This window comes from Meles meles, chromosome 16, assembly GCF_922984935.1.
Source record: "Meles meles chromosome 16, mMelMel3.1 paternal haplotype, whole genome shotgun sequence".
In the NCBI taxonomy this organism is placed as follows: Eukaryota; Metazoa; Chordata; class Mammalia; order Carnivora; family Mustelidae; genus Meles; species Meles meles.
Window position 1 is genome coordinate 68,710,516 of NC_060081.1, and position 18,382 is coordinate 68,728,897.

Below are 18,382 nucleotides of genomic sequence, written 5' to 3' on the forward strand. Positions count from 1 at the left end.
ATCCATCCATCCACCTATCCATCCTCTGCCCATCCATCCATCCCTCCATCCCTCCATCCACTCATTCACCCATCCACCCACCCATCCATCCCTATATCCATCCATCCATCCTCCATTCACCTATCCAACCTCCGCCCATCCATCCATCCAACCATCCACCCATTCACCCATCCATCCCTGTACCCATCTATGCATCCATCTATCCATCTCTTATCCATCCATCCATCTACCCATCCTCCATCCACCCATCCATGCATCCAACCCATCCATCCTCCATCTACCTATCCAACCTCCACCCATTCATCCATCCCTATATCCATCCATCCACCGATTCACCCATCCATCCACCCATATATCCATCCATCCATCCTCCATCCACCTATCCATCCTCCGCCCATCCATCCATCCCTACATCCATCCATCCACCCATTCACCCATCCACCCATCCGTATATCCATCCATGCATCCGCCCATCCATTCTCCATCCACCTATCCAACCTCCACCCATCCATCCATCCCTACATCCATCCATCCACCCATTCACCCATCTATGCATCCATCCATCCTCCATCCACCATCCATCCTCCACCCACCCATCCATTCACCCATCCATCCCTCCTCCACCCATCCACCCATTCGCCCATCCATCCTCCATCCATCCATCCACCCATCATCCATCCATCCACCCATCCATCCTCCACCCAGCCCATCCAATAAATCTTTATTGAGTAACTACTATGTTCTAGGCACCAAGCTAGTCGCAGGGAGAAAACAGTGGAGAGCTAAGCCAACCATAGCCCTGGATCCGAGCTTATATTCTAATGTGAGAGACAAATGTTAATTGAATAAACCCACAATTTAGTCTACAATTACAAACCATGGTGAGTACTAAGAAGGAAAAGTGCAGGAAGAGCACCTAACGGAGGACCTGACTCAGTCTGAGAGGTCAGGGAGATCTTCCTGGAAGAAGTGGTATTATTGCTGAGTCCTGAATGATGAGTTCAAGGAGAGGGGACAGCCGATGCAAATGGCTTGAGGTTGGAAGGAGCGTCACATACTCAAGGAACTAAAGCAGTGCTTTGTGACTGGATAGATGAAGATAATGGCTAGAAGGAGTCAAGGTCAAACTGGAGGCAGGGTGGGGCAGGAGTCATCATGGAACATCTTAGAGGCCAGAGTAAGGAATTGGGGTTATTTTCTTAAAAGCAATGGGAGGCCATGGATTGGTGGATTTTCAGCAAAGAAGAGACCAAGCGACATGTCATCCATTCACACCCTCTGGATGTCAGCATTATCCCAGCCCCTGAGGTTAGAGCAATGAACAAGACAGACACAGTCCCTGCCTTTGCCGAGTCTCCATTCTAGGCAAGGGCACTTCTAATCTAAAACACAAGGGTGGATGTGGAAGATGAGTTGGAAAGATATTGTGTGTTTTAGATGGGAGAGGATAGTGGTAGTAGAAGCACAGAGAAGTAGACAGATTTGAAAAATGAGTGGCTGGCTCTGGCTCAGCATCAAATTCCCAAGCAAGAACAGAGGGGTGGAGAGGAGATGTTTGCTTCTCAGGGTTGCTGTCTTTGGTCATGGAGCCATATGTTCTGAGAGCTCGGGTCCCTGCCTCTCCTCCACCCGATGAAAGGGAATCCCTGGGCATCATCTCTGAACCTCCTGAGCTACCCTTCCCGGGCGGCAGCTGCCTTCACCTGGGGAAGACGCTGGTCACCCCGGGCCCTGACCCCACCCTCCCAGGCAGGATCTGCGCCCAGCATCTGCGCCCAGCACTGGATCCATCCATCTGGACTGACATACATCAGTGTCAATCCCTGGCTGCAAGAGCAATATTTATAAATCACGTTTCCAAACTGGCTACAAATGTGTACAAAGAAACAGATGGGTTGGGGTGGCTGTTTGTCACCCAGGATATTTATACGGTGAGGAGGAGGGGGCTTGGCAGGCCGTGGGAAGGGGCTAGGGGACTGGTGGAGGAGCCCTTCCACGGCCGTGCTGAGCTCAGCACACGGCTGCCGCCCTCGCTCCTGGAGCTCCTTCCAGGCAGTCACGAGCGATGGGAGCACCTGGCAGCTCCCTGTCAAAGAGAGGCAGTTGGGACAGAACTCCAGGCCCCTCGGGTTGGAAAGACTTGTGAACTTGGCGAGGTCAAGCCAAGGCTATTTGTATCTCCTGGGGCCAAGTCAGGATACTGCTGGAAAAATGTGTGGGCAAGGCACTACCAGTTGTTAAAATATTGAAATGCTTCCAAAAAGGTTTAAATAGCTTTGACTCTTTGTGCCCCAAGTCCCTCTCTGCTGCCTCAGCCTTCTCCCCGTCCCCACCCCCAACTCTGACACAATCAAGCCACTAAGGGGGTAAAGCAGGCGCTCCAGGGTCCTGCTCCAGGTTATTTATGGTCAGTGTCCCTTTCGGTTGGTTATCCGAACTGTACTGGTTGTGAAATATTTTTAATAGGACTCTTGGAAAACAGAGGGTCTGGTTTCAGAGGCCCCTGAGGTCCCTCCTTTTGGAGGGAAGGGTTATAAGGGTCTTAGGGGTGATTCCAGACCTGTTCCAGGGTCAGAAAGTACCAACATAACCTGATCTCCTAGTCCTGGCATCCACTCATTCCAACCATGCAGGCCTCCTGTTCCTTGAACATCCTGGGCCTGTGCCCACCGCAGGGCCTTTGCACATGCTGTTCCCTCCACCTGGATCATTCTCGGTCCAGTTATCAGCATGGTTCACTCTCTAATTTCCTTTAGATTCATATCCACTATCCCTTCAGAGAGGGCTTCCAAGGCTCCCTTATTTAAAATAGCTCCTACTCTTATTCTGCTTTGTTTTCCTCTGTTTTGTTTGACACAGTTCATGGTACGCCCACGATGTATCGGGCACTGCTCTAGGCACTCAGGGCCCAGCGCTGAACAAAACCAGGTCTAGACTCTTGTTGAGACTGCCTTATCTACCTACCCTCCAGCCACTTAGCAACCTCAACATATGATTCATTTATTTAATTTCTACCTCCCCTCACCAGAACGTTGCTTCTATGAGGGTAGGGATTTTGTCTTGTTTGCCACTGCATTTCAGGACCTAGAACAATGCCTCAGGCACTGTGTTTCAGTAAATAATTGCTGAATGCAGGAAATGACGTGTTCCATGTACAAACAAGATACCTAGGTAGCCCTCCTCTTGCTGGAACCACCTCGCCAGCTCAGGGGGCAAGCCCTTTTAACCCATTTTACAGATGACAAAACAGAGGCTTAGGAGGCTCTGACCTTGCCGGGGTTGCACAGAGAGCCCCCCAGCTGAGCCTGGCCTGGGACCCAGGGCCCTGACTCCCAGTCCACTGACCACCCACCCTCACACGCATACCCCCCCCAGTTCAGGCCTCAAAGGCCCAGACTTTGGCTTCTGGAGGAACTTGCTAGGGCACATTTCCCAGTGGCATCAGCTCAGGCTGGACAGGGCAGTCACCTTCAAGGTGGTGAGCGAGGGAAAGCAGGAGGCATGCTGGATTGGAGACACAGGTGGACTGGAACCCCAGCCTGCTACCGACTCCCTGTATGGCCCTGGGTGGGTCCCTTTCCCCCTAGAGTCTCCGTTTCATTGCGGGTAAAATAGGGCGAGGGTAAGAAAACCACCTCCGAGTGCGGCAGTGAGGACGCAAAGAGAAACATGAGTGGGATACAGCACTTTTTAAACTGCAGGGTGGGAGTGCGTGCACGTGACTTATTTTGATCTTCAGTTAGACCGGGGGCTCCTTCCACCCAGGACTCTGGCCCGCCCACTCCTCATCTGCTCCCTCTCTATCTTTCCATTCTCTTCTCTTGGGGTGCCCCCCTCCACTCCGCCAGCCGCCCCCAGCTTGTTCTCCAGGGTTTGGCCAGTGGGCTGGGGAACAGCTCTAGCTTGACCCAGATTTTCTGTGCGAACTTGGACGCAACACTGGCCCTCCGGTGCCTCAGTCTCGCCACCGGTACTACGGGAAGGGGAGAGAGGAGGATAAGCCCCTCCCTCTGCATCCGAGGATTTGGCGGTTCAGAGGAAACTCACCTTGGATGTCAAGCAGGGAGAAGTGAGGGTTGCTGGGAGCTTCGGGCACCAGGCGGAAATAGAAGCGGTGCCCACCCTGAGGCTCATCTCTGTCCACCACGCTGATGGTCTGGATAAGCTGAAGGGGGAGGATGGGGCAAGGAGCTGATGGGAGGCCAAGCCCACTCTGGACCTGGGGAGAGGGTGTTCCGGCCAGTCCCAAGAACCTCCACTGCCCAGCCCCTCCAGGTACCTGTCCTGGCTTGGCGTCCTCACACACGGCTGCCTCATAGGGAGTAGCCAGCTCTGGGGGATTGTCGTTCACATCCAGAATTCGGATCCTTAGGGATGCGCGGGAGAGCTGGGCATGATTGTCTGCAGTGAGAGCACAGGAACGGGATGAGAGGCATGGAGTGTGAGATCTAGACAACCCCCCATCGGCCATGAGGGCAAGGCGAGGCAGTGGGGTCACACTGAGAGATCTGTGGGTTGATCCAGCAGGTGACGGGATCAGGACTGAGGACATCTGGCATGAATGGGTCACCATCGCCACCATTAGGGCATCCCTGTCATCCTCAGCGCTAGAGTCACCATCACTGACACCATCGCCGCCACCGCCATCCCAGTGCCACCGAGCACCATCGCGACACCAGTCCTGTCCCCGCTACCCTCGTTAGCGTTATCCTTGTACCAACACAGCCACCAGTACCACCGTCAACCTCGCCACGCCCACCACCCCCTGCCTGCTGGCTTCACCATTAGACCGTCACCATTGCGACCATCGCCGTCAGAATGATGGCAACCCCACCGCCTTGGCCGAGGCACCACCCTCCTCATCTCTACTGTAACCAACACCACGGCCATGGCTATCAGTGCCTTACACCACCACCACACCAGCATCACCACCATCATCGCCCACGGTGGTGGTCACTGTCTCCACCACAGCCATCAGCCCCTCCCTTACAACCATTACCCCCACCATAAACACGCACGTCACCATCACATCGCAACCCGCCCCCCGCCCCCAGCAGCTCCCACCTCCGGCAACGCGGTCATCACCCCTGCTGTCAATCAACATCCCATCCTCAACATCCCATCACTGTCAAGGGCACAGAATGCACCCGGAGCATCCACATCCATTATTTCAGGAATCCCACGGGAATCCTGCGCTTGGGTTCAATTTCTACCCCCGCATTGCAGAAGAGAAACAAAGCATGAGAAACTTTAAAGAACGGTCAGTAGGCAACTGAACTCTCAGACCTCTGCTCTTTTAGGACTTGATCCTGAGAGGGCAAGACCAGTCCACTGGATGTAGGTCTTGGCCAGGGTCTTCAGCAAAATCATGACACGCCTGCCTGTGATGTCTTTGAGGTCAAGGTCCCTGATGTATTAATCTCCGGGTTCCCAGCGTCGTGGGATACAGCACAGAGGAGGTTCTAATACATTCGCTGAATGCGTGAATGAAGACTGGAAGAGCATAGATGGAAAGAGGCCTGCATTCTAGGGATGGCTCTGTCCTTGACACAGTGTTGGGTCCTCCCTCCCCGCTATCCCCTTCCACATCTGGAAAATGAGCAGAGCATAGTGATTAAGAGTAAAGTCTCTGAGCCAAGTTGTTCCGATCTCAACTCTGCCACTTGGGAGCTGTGGGGTCTATGCCAGGACACTTGGCCTCTCTGTGCCTCTGCTTTCTCTCCAGCAACATGGAGCTACGAGTGATGAGTTGGTTAAGAGGACAGATTGAGTTACTATCTGTAAAGCATTTTTAAACTGTGTGTATGTCTATTAAAGTTTTAAAAATTCTTAAAAAAAACTGTGTGTATAACACATAGCAAGTGTTCTATAAGGATTTGTTAAATAAATAGACATCCTTGGGACCTGGGTGGCTCAGTCCTTAAGCACCTGCCTTTGGCTCAGGTCATGATCTCAGGGTGCGGGGAGGAGTCCTGCATCAGGCTCCCTGCTCAGCGGGAAGCCTGCTTCTCCCTCTCTCTCTCTCTCTGCTTGTGTTCTCTCTCTTGCTGTACCTCTCTCTGTCAAATAAATAAATAAAATCTTCAAAAAAAAAAAAAAACAACCAAAATCAGACATCCTTGAAGGGTCCTTTCAGCAATGACCTCAAGTGATTGAAGGGTACCTCATCCCAGCCGGACCTCTCTGAGCAGCACCCTGAATGTCGGCCTTTTCCCTTATCTCCCGGACCTCTTGGGTGCTCCTTGGCGCCCTGCTCTCAGCTACTTAGTCATGGGTTGGTTACTGACAAGCTCTATCCACCAGTGACCTCAAGGACTAGGAGAGGAAGCCATCCCCTTCCAGGCACAGTGGCCAGGGGAACTAGCCTGGCTGGCAGGGAGCTCTTTTGGTGGCAGCCTGGAAGCTTTCTAGTAGCCAGGAACCCCATGAGTTCTGGGGGGGGGGGGGACGTGGTGGCTGGTCAGCTGCCGCTTTCTCTGAACTCAGGGGCCGTTGCGGGCAGACTGCAGCTGCTCGTGTGTTGATAAAGAGAAATGAGATCGGGAGGTAGGTGCAGCCCCCTCCTGGGGTCAGGGAAAGGAGGGGGCGAGTCCTTAATTAACGCAGACCCTGACCTCTCGCTGGAGCTCCCCTTAGCCAGGGGCACCTTATCTTTTCAGCTCACCCAGATCTGCCGCTTCAGAGATTAGAGGGGGCTTTTCTGGGGGCGGGAGATCGGAGTCGTGACTGGGAATGCCGGGCAAGCCGTTATTTTTAAGAGCGTGTTGCTGGAGAACTTAAACAGACAGAAGGTGGGTGCATTTGGGAGGAAGGCAAGTGGGGAGGGTGAGGCCCACTGCCAGGACCAGGCACCTCTCTCCCGGCTGAGGTGGGGGGCGGGCAAAGGGGCCCACGCGCCATGCAGAAGGGCAACCCTACGGCAGGGCCAGCCCCCGGAGGGGGACATGCCGCAGGGGGGTTGGGTTCGCTGCTGGTGAGACCCCCACTATTGAGCCCTTCCTTTATGATCTGTTGGACCTGTTCTGGATGCTCTTTTTTTTTTTTTTTTTTTTAAATCTCTAGCTTTATTGAGATAGAACTCACAAATAACATGGTGTAAGCTTACGGTGTGCACCGTGATGATTTTATGATACACATATATATTGTGAGATGTTTCCCATAATCAGGTTAGTTTACACATCCTTCACCCCACATAATCACCTTTTTGTCATCGTCCTGTCTCCTCTTTTATTATTTTCTTTTCTTTTTTGGGAGGGTGGGGCCAAGGGAGAGAGAGAGAGAGAATCTCAGGCAGGCTCCTTGCCCAGCACAGAGTCTGACGTGGGGCTCAATCTCATGACCCTGAGATCATGACCTGAGCTGAAACCAAGAGTCAGATGCCAAACCAACTGAGCCACCCAGGTGCCCCCTTACCTCCTTCTTAAAAATGTTACAGGCCACTCCCTGGGAAAGTCCTGGACCCTTTGGTGTGGCTGTGGATCTGGGTCCTGGAGTCGGGGCAGCTGAGTGAGCAGGGAAGGGGTGCACCTCTCTGCTGCCAAGTTGTCACCTGCAGAACTGATCCTGGGGACCCCTGAATTTGGGGCTGGCCTGGAACCCCCAGAGCCTGTGTGCCCATGACATCACAGCCACCTCCAGCCTGGCTGCACATTAGAACCACCTGGGGAGCCTTCAAAACACACTGATCCCCAAGGCTCTGTCACTGAGGTTTTTTAATGGCTGTAGGAATTTACTATGTGGCAAGGGTTGTCAACCACTGGCAGGTGGGCCAGTCCAACCTGTTGTCTTACTTCTGGTGGTGGACTTCCTCTAAACCCCTCCTGGTCACAGTTAACAGCGTTTGTGATCATTGCTAATAATTAATTCATAAGCTTACCATCTTCAATGTTTCTGGGATAAGACAAAGACTCCATCAATTAAATAATCTTCACCCCTGCACAGGACTTTCCAATCGATAACAAACTTTCTTATCTATAATCTTTCTTTTGATCCTCAAAACAATCTGTAAAGGAGGTCTTGTTAAATCCATTTTGTAGATGAGAAAACTGAGGCCCAGAGAGGGTTGGGACCTTGCCTAGACCTACAAGAAGAGTCAGCACAGACCTGGGTTGGGTCCTGGGTCTCCCGCCTCTGGTCTGGCCTGTGCTTGGTCTAGATCCAAGGCCAGGAGGCCCTCCTGCTGCCTGGGGATTAGCACCAACTACTCTCAGACTCAGGTCCAAGCAGCCCTTCCCCGCTGCCCGGCAGCAGATGCCCTCTCCCAGGGCTGGGTCCTTCATGGGTCCCAACCCCCTTCTTGGCGTCTCAGTTCAGCTGACTGACATGCAAATTAGTTTAATTATTTCTTCTTCTAAAATAAATTATATTTTGCAGTAGCTGCAATATGTTGTGTCAGGCAAAATTGCATTCAATATTTTTAAACTAATTGATGCAGCCTTGAGGAAGGCTGATTGACAGCCCAGAGCTGAGCAGGCCCACAGCCTTAACCGGTTCCTAGATGAAAATTAAACGTGCTTCGGCCTGGGGCTCCTTCCCTGAGCTAACTCACTAGGAATCCGGGAAGGTGTCAGGTGAAGCTCTGGGAGCCCCGGGGCCGAGGAGGTGGGCTGTTCAGTGGGAGCCTTGGGAAGAGACTGGACTAGGTGGGGTGTACCACTGTGCTCCGTGGGCAGGTTGCCTTCCTTCTCTGGGCCTCGGAGTCCCTGATGCATAAAGGACAGGGGATCGGACTAAGCCATCTGGAGCTGAGGCTTCTGGGTTTTGCTGACGACTATGAATTGAGCGCCTTCCTTGTGCCAAGGACATAGCAGTGAGCAAGACCTAGGCGGTCTCTCAGTCTAGCGGCAGGGACAGACAGTACTCAGGACTCCGATAAGAGCTAAGAGATAAAGGTTCAGGAGCCTGCTGGGTGCAGGGATATTTTCCCTGGAGTGACCTTTAGACTGAGATCCGACTAGGAAGGAATCAGGTGATGGGGATGGGAGGGAAAGTGTGCCCTGGGGAACAGCATAAGCAAACACCCCGGAGGAGAAGAGGAGGAGGTTGTCCATAGTGAGACTCTGGATCCCTTCCAAAGAAGACCCCAGCCCCTGGCAGGCACTCACCCGGTATCTGAACCAACCATGGACTTGGAGGGCTGGGGGCCACTGGGAAGGGAAGAGGAAGCGGAAGCCGACCTGGTGACTCTGTTAAAGGTACTCCTAGGAACGTGCTCCTTCCCGGAAGGACATCAGCAAACACTTAGGGAGCATGCGCTGTGGGCCAGGGTCTGTGCCGCCCATTCATCCTGTCAGCCATTGTGGGAGGTGGAGACTAGGATGATTGACATTTACTGAGGAGGAAACCCATTCAGAGAGGTAACAAATTTGCCCAAGGTCTTATAGGGAACAAATGGTCAATCTGGACTCGAACCTGGGTCTAGTTCCAAAGGGGGGAGTTTCTGATCATCAGGTGGTACTGCCTTTCTTGCCATCTTCAGCTGTCAGTCCTACTTGCCTCAAGGTCCCAAACAAATATCTCTGCCTCCTCCTGGAAGCTTTCCCTGACTACTTCCGTCCTGGGCTATCAGAATACGAGCTGAGTCCCACAGGCCCACAGGCTGCCCGTGATCTTCCAGCGATCTCTTCAGGCTGGACCCTCACCCGTCTCTTGATCTCTGCTCCAAGTTTGCTCCATTCTCTCCTTCAGATCGTTGCCCAGATGCCTTCTCAGAGAGCCTCCCCTGATGACCTTTAAATGTGTCCCTTGCCATCCCACCAGACACCCCCCCCCTCCCTGTTTTCTCTCCATACCACTCACCCCACACCCCCTAGGTTTTTACTCACTTAAGTTGCTCATTACTTGCCTCCCCCACCAGAAAGTAAGCAGAATTTCTGTTCTGTTTCCTGCTATGTGCTTGGAACATAGTAGGTGCTTAATAAAGATTGTCGAACGAATGGGTTTCATGGTCTGTGGCATCCCTGACTATGCCACAGGGAGAGACGAAGACCTCCTCAGATGGACTGATTCGGGGGGGGGGGTTGCACCCCCTCCAGGATCCCTCCATCTGGGAAGGAGTCAAGCTGTGTGATGCTGTTCCTGCCTCTCTCTTCGGACTAAGGTTTTCTCATCAGTAAAACAAATGGAGAGAGAGAGAGAGAGAGAGGAAAGCCCAGAGAGGAGGAGACAAGGGAGGTTGCAAGAGTGGGAGTGAGAAAGGTGGAGAAAGGAACAGGGGTGGGGGGAGGGAAAGAGTGGGGGAAAGCTTGAAGGCACCTCCTTCCCACTCACTTGCAGTGGAGGGTGGGCAGCTGAGCCGGACCCTCTTCTCCCATCCACCCATTCCCTCCCCCTCCAGAGAGAATTAAATTGCATCCAAACACCAGGCTCTGATTAGAGCTGGCCAGCTGGGCAGGAAGATTTATCATCCCAATTACCCGCTGGCCAAGACGGGGCGGGCAGGCCGGCGAGGGGGCTGGGTGAGCTAGTGGGGGTGCTCCGGGGGAGGGATGTCAGGGCTGTCAAAAGTGGGCTCCTTGCTCCCCATGCCCTGTCCCCACTCACCTTTAGTGGGAATGGGAGGTTTGGACATACTTTTCTGTCTCAGGACTTTGATGATCTCTTTGGCTTCCCAGGGGAGACTGGAGGCTTTGACTTTGTTGGGGGCGGTATGTGTAGTCCTCCGAAGGGGAAGGGAGGACTTCGGGGTGAATCAGGGACTCTGGAATGGGGTGGGGGAGAAAGTTTTCCTTCCTAGGCTGAGCTGGTCCTGATGTTCTGGGCTGTGCTCTGGAGACCCCACGGGCATGACAAAAGCTTTATTCCGGTCAGCCTGTTAGGTACTCAGCAGGCACTGGGTTCCTGGAGTTACCCAGTCCAAGAGGGGCCCCGGCCTGATTTACACACTTCTGCTGATGGGAAGTGCCTCTTGAAGCAGCCCCTTCCAGGCAGTGCTGTGCCAAGCCTCTTCCCCAGACGGCACCACATTCAGCTTCCCTGCCCGCCCTAGCCCTGCTCTGACACCCCCAACTCATGTCGAAGCCTGAGGCTTCACAACAGCCTCCTATGTGTCCTCCCGCTCCAGGCCAGCACCCTCCTGTTCACCCACGACCCTAGTGAACATTGTAAGGGCACCGCAGACCATGTCACTCTTCTGCTCAAAGACCTGCCTTGGGGGCGCCTGGGCGGCTCAGTGGATTAAAGCCTCTGCCTTGGGCTCAGGTCATGATCTCAGGGTCCTGGGATCGAGCCCCACATCGAGCCCCACATCTGGCTCTCTGCTCAGTGGGGAGCCTGATTCCCCGCCCCCCGCCTGCCTCTCTGCCTACTTGTGATCTCTCTCTGTCAAATAAATAAATAAAATCTTAAAAAAAAAAAAAAAAAAAAAGACCTGCCTTGGTTCCCTGCTGTCTTCAGGAGACGTCTGGCTCCTCAGAGGACACCCAAGGCCCTTCCTGTAGAGGACCCATGGACGTCTGCATGCTCACCTCACCCCGCCTACTCCAGCCGCCCCTCACCCTAACCTCTGCCCACCCCACCCCACCCCCAGCTTCCCCATTCTCAGAATGGCCAGTGGACAGCTGAGCTTCCGGGTCTTTCTGCTTCAAGCACCCAACCCCCTTTCCTCAGCCTCTGAGACTCAATTCAGATGTTCCCCTCCCCTGGGAAAAATTTTTGGCCTCCTTCCCCTTTGGGTGGGCAAGTCCCTCCCTGCTCCTCCCGAGTGCCCACTGCCCCCTTCTGCTCTGTGTTGTACTGTCGATGCGTCTCTCCCTTGCCTACCTGTGAGCTCCAAGGTCAGTGGCCAAGCCTTGCTTACCACCAGATCCCAGCTCCCAGCCCAGGATGAGCGGGGACGAGAGGCCCTCCGGAAACATGAGCTGGGGGCAGACATGAGGGGGGCAGAGGGTGTCCTTGTGGCCACTGAGCACTATGCCTCTCACCCCACCGCAAGCTCTCACCCCCAACCCTATTGTCCTCCTAAGGAGCACTGGACTGGGAGTCATAAAGCCTCCCTGCTGGACTTGGGCAAGTTGCTTCCCTTCCTTGGGCTCCGTCCCCTCAGCTGTAAAGTGGGGAGGGGGGAGATGGGGACTGGAGTCCATCATCTCTGACATTCCTTCTCCCCTTGGATTCCTTCTCCAGCTATGAGTCACATGTAACATGTGTCAGGAACCATGCTAGTCACCTTACAAACACAGATTCTAATGTACATGACATGAGATGCTTTACATACAACCTTCGGTATGATGTCGGACACATCGTAAGCTTCAAATAAACAGAAGCTGCTCTTATTGTAAAGATATTGTAAAATTATTATCAAACACAGGGCCATTTTACAGATGAGAAAAGTAAGGCAATGAAAGCTATCCGAGCTCACACAGCTGGGAGTGGCGCAGCTGGTCCCAGTTCTCGCCTGTCACGCCACCCTGCTTTCCTAGCCAGGTGGGCCAGCCCCTTTACCCATTCATTCAGTAAATATTTACACACGCCTGCTAAGGGCCAGGCCCAGTATGAATAGCACAGATGCGGACGAGACCCTGCCCTCGTGGAAGGTCCAACTTCCTGGGGAGAAGAGATTAACTAGATACTCACATAAATACATATATAAATCATGATGCACGCTCCATGGTTTGCAGGAAAAAACGGGGTGCTCTAAGACGTACATGGCCTGGGGTGACCCAGATGGGGAAGCTTCTCGCTAATCTACTTAACTCCTGGATATTCCTGGTGGCTAGAGACCGCCATTACCCCACACTCCAGACAGGCTTAGGGCCAGACGACCCTGGAAGAGGGGGGTCGGATGCGGCCCCCAGCACCCCCACCCCAGCACTGGCCTTCCAAGTCCGCACCCCCTGTCTCTTTGAAGACTGTCCCTTTACAACTGCCCTTTCCACCGAAGGATTCAGACACAAATTGTACTTTAAATTCAATATCGGTCATTAATATTTCATGATTACAAAACGTTAAAGATAATGTCAGTGGAAGGAGCGTCTGCATGGGCAGAATGGATGACTCAGAAGTTCGGGGAGAGGGGAGCCGGCATACTAAGTCGCTGGGAGTCTTTGAGGTAATCCAGTATGACAGCGGCGGCTCCCGACTCAGTGCAGCCTTCTCCCAGGTGTTCACCAAGCTTGGCCACTGTGTATAAATTTTCCCCTCTGATTCTTGTCCCCTCCTGTTTGTTATGCCTAGAGCAGGTAGGGCTACCGTGACCCCACCAGCATCCTCTGTTTCTAAAGAAGCCAAATGGATGCTTCAGCAGGAGGCCACGGGCAGGCAGATGGACTGGCATTGCACTTGGGGCTGGGGCAGGCTGCTGGGAAGCAGGAGGTCTGGCGGTGGAGCCCTGGTCCTGCATGTATTTGCTCTGTGACCTTGGAACCATCGCTGTTTCTCCCTGAGCCTTTATTTCCTCATCTGCAAAGTGGGGATAATAATTTTTCCCTTGTCTCACAGAGATGCTGAGAAGCTGGAGTGGGTGGGTTATTTGTAACACTTCTGGATTCGTGCCTGGCACCAAAGACGTGTGACTTGAGGGGCATCTGGGTGAGAGCCGGGCTCTCAGACTGGGGCTGGGAATTTGGATAAATGATTTCCCTTCTCCTTCGTACGTTGGGGATAAGGACAGAACCGATATCTCTTAGGTGGGAAGAGTCAACGAGCGGGCACACTACTATAAAATGCCTTGTGCAGAGTTGATGCTGAAGTCAAGTGCACAGAGTCAAGATCAATAGATACCACTAATTGAGCACTTATTAAGTACTAGGCAAGTTCTTCCCATGCATGATCCTATTGAATCTTCCCACTAGCTCTGAGAAGCCGGAGTCATTCGTTTTCTTATTGATTAATACCTGGTGAGGGTTGGGCGGGGTTGTTGATTGCAGCTCAGAGAGCTGGGTCTCTAGCCCAGAGATCAGTCTCCTATCAGAGCCTTATCTTCCCCAGGTCCGTTGCTAGGCACTGCTGGGAGGCGGGTGGCGGGGGTGGGGTGGGGGGGGGGGGAGGCTCAGATTGCAGAGAGGACCCCGGAAAGGGAGCTCACCTGGCCCTGCTGCGGGGGGAGCCAGACAGACTTTCCCCAAATCCCAGCTCTGCCACAGCACATCCTTGGGCAGATTTCCTCTCTGAGCCTCAATCTTCCCATCAGTAAAGTGGGTGCTGGCTGGTTACTGACCATGATTCAATAAAGGCATTGAAAAGCCTCTAGCCCAGGGGCGCCTGGGTGGCTCAGTGGGTTAAGCCACTGCCTTCGGCTCAGGTCATGATCTCAGGGTCCTGGGATCGAGTCCCACATCGGGCTCTCTGCTCAGCAGTGAGCCTGCTTCCCTCTCTCTCTCTCTGCCTGCCTCTCTGTCTACTTGTGATCTCTCTCTGTCAAATAAATAAATGAAATCTTAAAAAAAAGAAAAAGAAAAGCCTCTAGCCCAGAATACGGATGAGTTAAGCACTGTCAAATGTTTGTGGGCGAGTCCCCTCCACATTCTTTCTTCCGTGAAATGGCAGCATTACAGACTTTGCATGCCACTCGAGCTGCTGCTCCCTGCAAGGAGACCCACTGGGCAGAAGAAGCATGATGCTTAACCCAAGAATGGGATGTCAGACAGGGTGACAGGCTGTGGGGGAGCGGTATCTGTGGGCAGGGAGAGGCGGCGGCGTCTCTGCCCAGCAGCCAGGCCAGTCCCCCCCATGGCTGCCCGGGGACCAGGTTCAGGGAAGTGAGGGGGAGCCCTCCTCCCCCCAGTCCAGCCGCCACTTCCTCTCCAGCCACCTTTTGTTACCTTCCTTTCATGCGGTGGAGGAGTGGATTCAAAGGCTCCTGAGCAGCAGGCACTGAGGTTTGAGCCAGCTTTGTATTTTCTTTTAAACTGAAGTTGAAAGAGACGGAGGGAACTTCAGCCTAGGGACTTCCTTGGCCCACGAGCTGCTGGGGCGGCAAAGTGGGAGGGCGCCAGCAGGGGGAGGAGGAGGAAGGCTGGCAGGAGGTTCACAGGGCCGGGAGGGGCTTGGGCCTCCCACCCCAAAGTGCACGCAGGGGCAAGTTTGAACGTCGCCCACCCCCCACCCCCCAGGCTCAGAGGCTCTGAGTTTCTCTGTTGTCATGACTGCTTACTGGCGGCTGTGCTGGCTCCTGGACCCTGAGAGCTGATGGGGGTGCGGGGAGGGGGTGCGGGGGATGCCTGGAGACCAGGTCTAGGCAGCTTTGCTGTGGTTTTAGAGGAGGTCTGGAGCTGCCCCCTCCCCTCTCTTGGGGCTCTGTGAACCCCGGGGTCTCAGCTCCTCACCTTCATGGTCTTACTTATCTGGACCCTATGCATAGACCACCCCCCCTTGTAGCTCACCCCTGCCAGCTGCACCAAACTGCCTGTGGTGCACACACACACTCACACACACACTCTTCCCGAAAGCCAGGCCAAGCACCCTGAAGTAGTGCCGGACCCCTCTCTTATCTCCACGTCAGTCATTCCATCACAAATCCTGGGATGTCATTTTCAGCCTGCCCCCCACAGCTGACCACGTCTCACCTCCTCCATGGCTGTCGCCCTGGGCCAGGCCACGTCTTCCTGCCACTGTCACATTTAACTTCCTCCCTCACCCCTCAAAAGATCTATTCTCATGCAGCAGCCAGAGAGACCCTGTCAGGCAACGTTCCTCCTCAGCTCTGTCCTATGATCCCCACCTTACTCAGAGTCAAGTCCAAAGAACTTACAGTGGCTGAACGCTTGCCCCTCACCAACCATACTGGCTTCCTTGCTATTCCTCCAATATGCTGAGCAAACTACTACCTCAGGGCCTTTGCACTGGCTGTTTTCTCTGCTTAGAACACCCTTCCCTCAGACATAGGCATGACTCCCTCACTTTCGTAAGGTCTCTGTTGAAATGTCTCCTTCTCAGAGAGGCCTTCTTCTAAAAGGGACAACACCCTCTTCTTCCCAATCCCCTTCCCCCACTTTCTTTGCCGGGTTCTCACTAGCACTTCACATCATATGACATAGGTACGCCTGTTTGGGGACAGTCTAGCGCTCCCCCACAAACACAGGAGGTTTTCTGTCTTCAAGGGCTGTATCCCCAGTCCCTAAAACAGGGCGTCGTATGTAGTGGGCGCTCAATAAATGCTGAGGGAAGAAAGCCAGCTTCACGACCAGCTTTCGCCTTTTGGCTTGGGATCCTTCCGAGGTCTTTGCTCCTCCGTCTCAGCGTTTGCCTCTCGCAACCCGGCCATCTGTGCCCGGTTCCTTTTTCTTTGCCCCGCATCAGCCCCGCCCCTCACTCAGCCTTCGTCCCTCCCCCAATGATAGCCCCGCCCCCGACTCACCGGCTTCCATGGCCAGCACGGTGATATTGTGCCAGCCGGCAGTCTCACGGTCCAGGCCCTTGCCCGTCACGATGGCGCCCGTGTCCGCATCGATATCAAAGATCTGGTCCAGGTCCGAGTCGCGGTCAATGGCGTACCTGAGGGAGGCAGGGCGGGACTGATTGAAGGTGCCCTGGATCCAGGTGGAGCCCATGCCCAAGTCCACCATTCCCCCCGTCCCTTAAAGAGGGATTACCTGCCTGGGGGACACCAGGAGCAGAGAAGCCCTTTCCAAAAGAGAAGGGATGGAAAGGGATCTGGGTTTGTCTCTCTGCTGCACCGGCACCTGCTGTGTGACCCCGGGCCACCCTCCACCTTCCCTGGCCTCGGTTTCCTCAGCTGGGAAATGGGGCTAATTATTTGCACCCCACAGTTGTGAGGCTGGAAGTGGGCGAAGTCCCTGGCACAGAGCTAGCTAGCACTCACTGTATATTCGATTCTTACCTTTCCCTAAGAGCTGACCCTAGAACTGGGCTTGGGAAGGGGACCGGACTGGCACGGGTGGGCGGGTGCATGGGAACAGGTGCAAAGAACCATTCAGAGAATGGCGGGTAGGGATTATTGAGAGAATGGCAAACGTAGAACAGAGAAGCAGGCGGGCATCCGTACCCGCGGGGCGCGGAATTCAGGGCTTGGACTTGTCAGGGGTGGGGGTGGGGTGGGGGCCGAGAGGAATTCTAAGCAGGAGAGAGGGGGTCCGGCGTGGAGGCCCCAGCCCCGGCACACGGGCTGAGCGAGTGCGGGGTGTAGGGGTTGAGGGGGATGGCCGGCGGCCCCTCTCCGCCTGCGCAGCACGCACGAGCTAATCTGCGGCTTTTCAGTTGCCGCGTGAAAAAGCCCTTTGTTCCGCCTTCTTCCCGGGCCTTTGTGCGGCGGCTCCAGGCCTGAAAGGCCCGTGTCCAACACATGTCTCGGGCGGCGGCCCAGAGAGGCCCCGCCAGCTCGGACCTCCGCTTCCCTGCGCTGATAACGCGGGCGGGGGGCGCCGCCAGGCCGCACTGCCCACAAAGGCCTCGAATGCCAAGCAAGGGCGCATTGTGCGGCGAGGACAAAGAAGCTTGGCGGGGCCGAGCTCAGCCTGATCCACCCGGCCCCTCCCACAGGGAGGAAAGGGACCCTTTCCCCATCTCCTAGAGGGGGAAACAGGCCCAGGGAGGAGAGGGCACCAGAAACGCGCCCTGCTGGAGGCGCAAAGCCCCGAAGTGACCCTATAGTGGGGCTTAGCGGCATTACAACTTCCCCAGGTCTCAGTTTCCCCATCTATTGAATGGGAATAATGACACCCAGTGGGACTGTCCGCATCTGGAGAGTAGTCAGAGCTGCGCTTGAATTCTAGGCTACTTAGTCTACCTGTGTAACCTTGGGCAAGTCACTGGACCTCCCTGGCCTCCCTCTGCTTATCTGGAAAAGGGGGTGCTCTATACTCGCTCATCCTGGTGTGGGTTAGAGGAACTAATGCATGAGTCTGGGCATGGGCACAGGTGATATCCTTTATTCTTTTCATAGTTATAGGGGTGGAAAAGGTTGTATGTATGGGGATAGCGGGCATTACAGCCAGTCTCCTGAACCCCCATCAACTCTCCTCCCTGTCCCTAAGCTGCTAAGCCCACCTCCCCCTTGTCCCTAACCAACCTGGGTCCTCCTGACCTGGGTGAAAGTGTATGGGGGGCTTCAGACCCAAGATGATACTTCCTTCCACTAGCACAGCACTTAATAGTTACAGCCTGCTTTTCCTTTAGCCATCCTTCCGTGCACTCCTTCATGCCTAGACATTAACTCAGTGCCTTCTCTGTACTGCCTTGTGCTAGGTCCTGGGGATAAAAGGGCAAACGAGACACATGAGGTCCCTGCCTGGCATCCTGTGAAGCTGATGGGATCTCCCATTTTGCAGATGAAGACATTGAGGCTCAGAAAGGAAACTTGCCAAGCTTAGGACGGCCAAGTATGGTTGAGCAGGCTGTATCCTACACAAAGGTATCAGGCTGAAGGGTGAAATGGGGTTAAAGTCTACCCAGTGTTCAGCTTGCCAGGTGTCCTAGGGAGGATCTT

General features: G+C 54.3%; 1 protein-coding gene across 2 annotated transcripts in view; it reads right to left on the bottom strand.

Moving 5' to 3' along the window:
• The window catches only part of CDH22 (cadherin 22), a 121,094-nt gene that overhangs the window by 6,713 nt on the left and 95,999 nt on the right, over positions 1–18,382 (bottom strand). For both annotated transcript variants that reach the window (XM_045980174.1, XM_045980175.1), the window contains 3 exons: positions 16,295–16,431; positions 4,280–4,401; positions 4,048–4,165 (listed from right to left, as the gene is read on the bottom strand). In XM_045980174.1, coding sequence (XP_045836130.1) covers positions 4,048–4,165; positions 4,280–4,401; positions 16,295–16,431 — 377 coding nt within the window. The remainder of the gene's footprint in view (positions 1–4,047; positions 4,166–4,279; positions 4,402–16,294; positions 16,432–18,382) is intronic.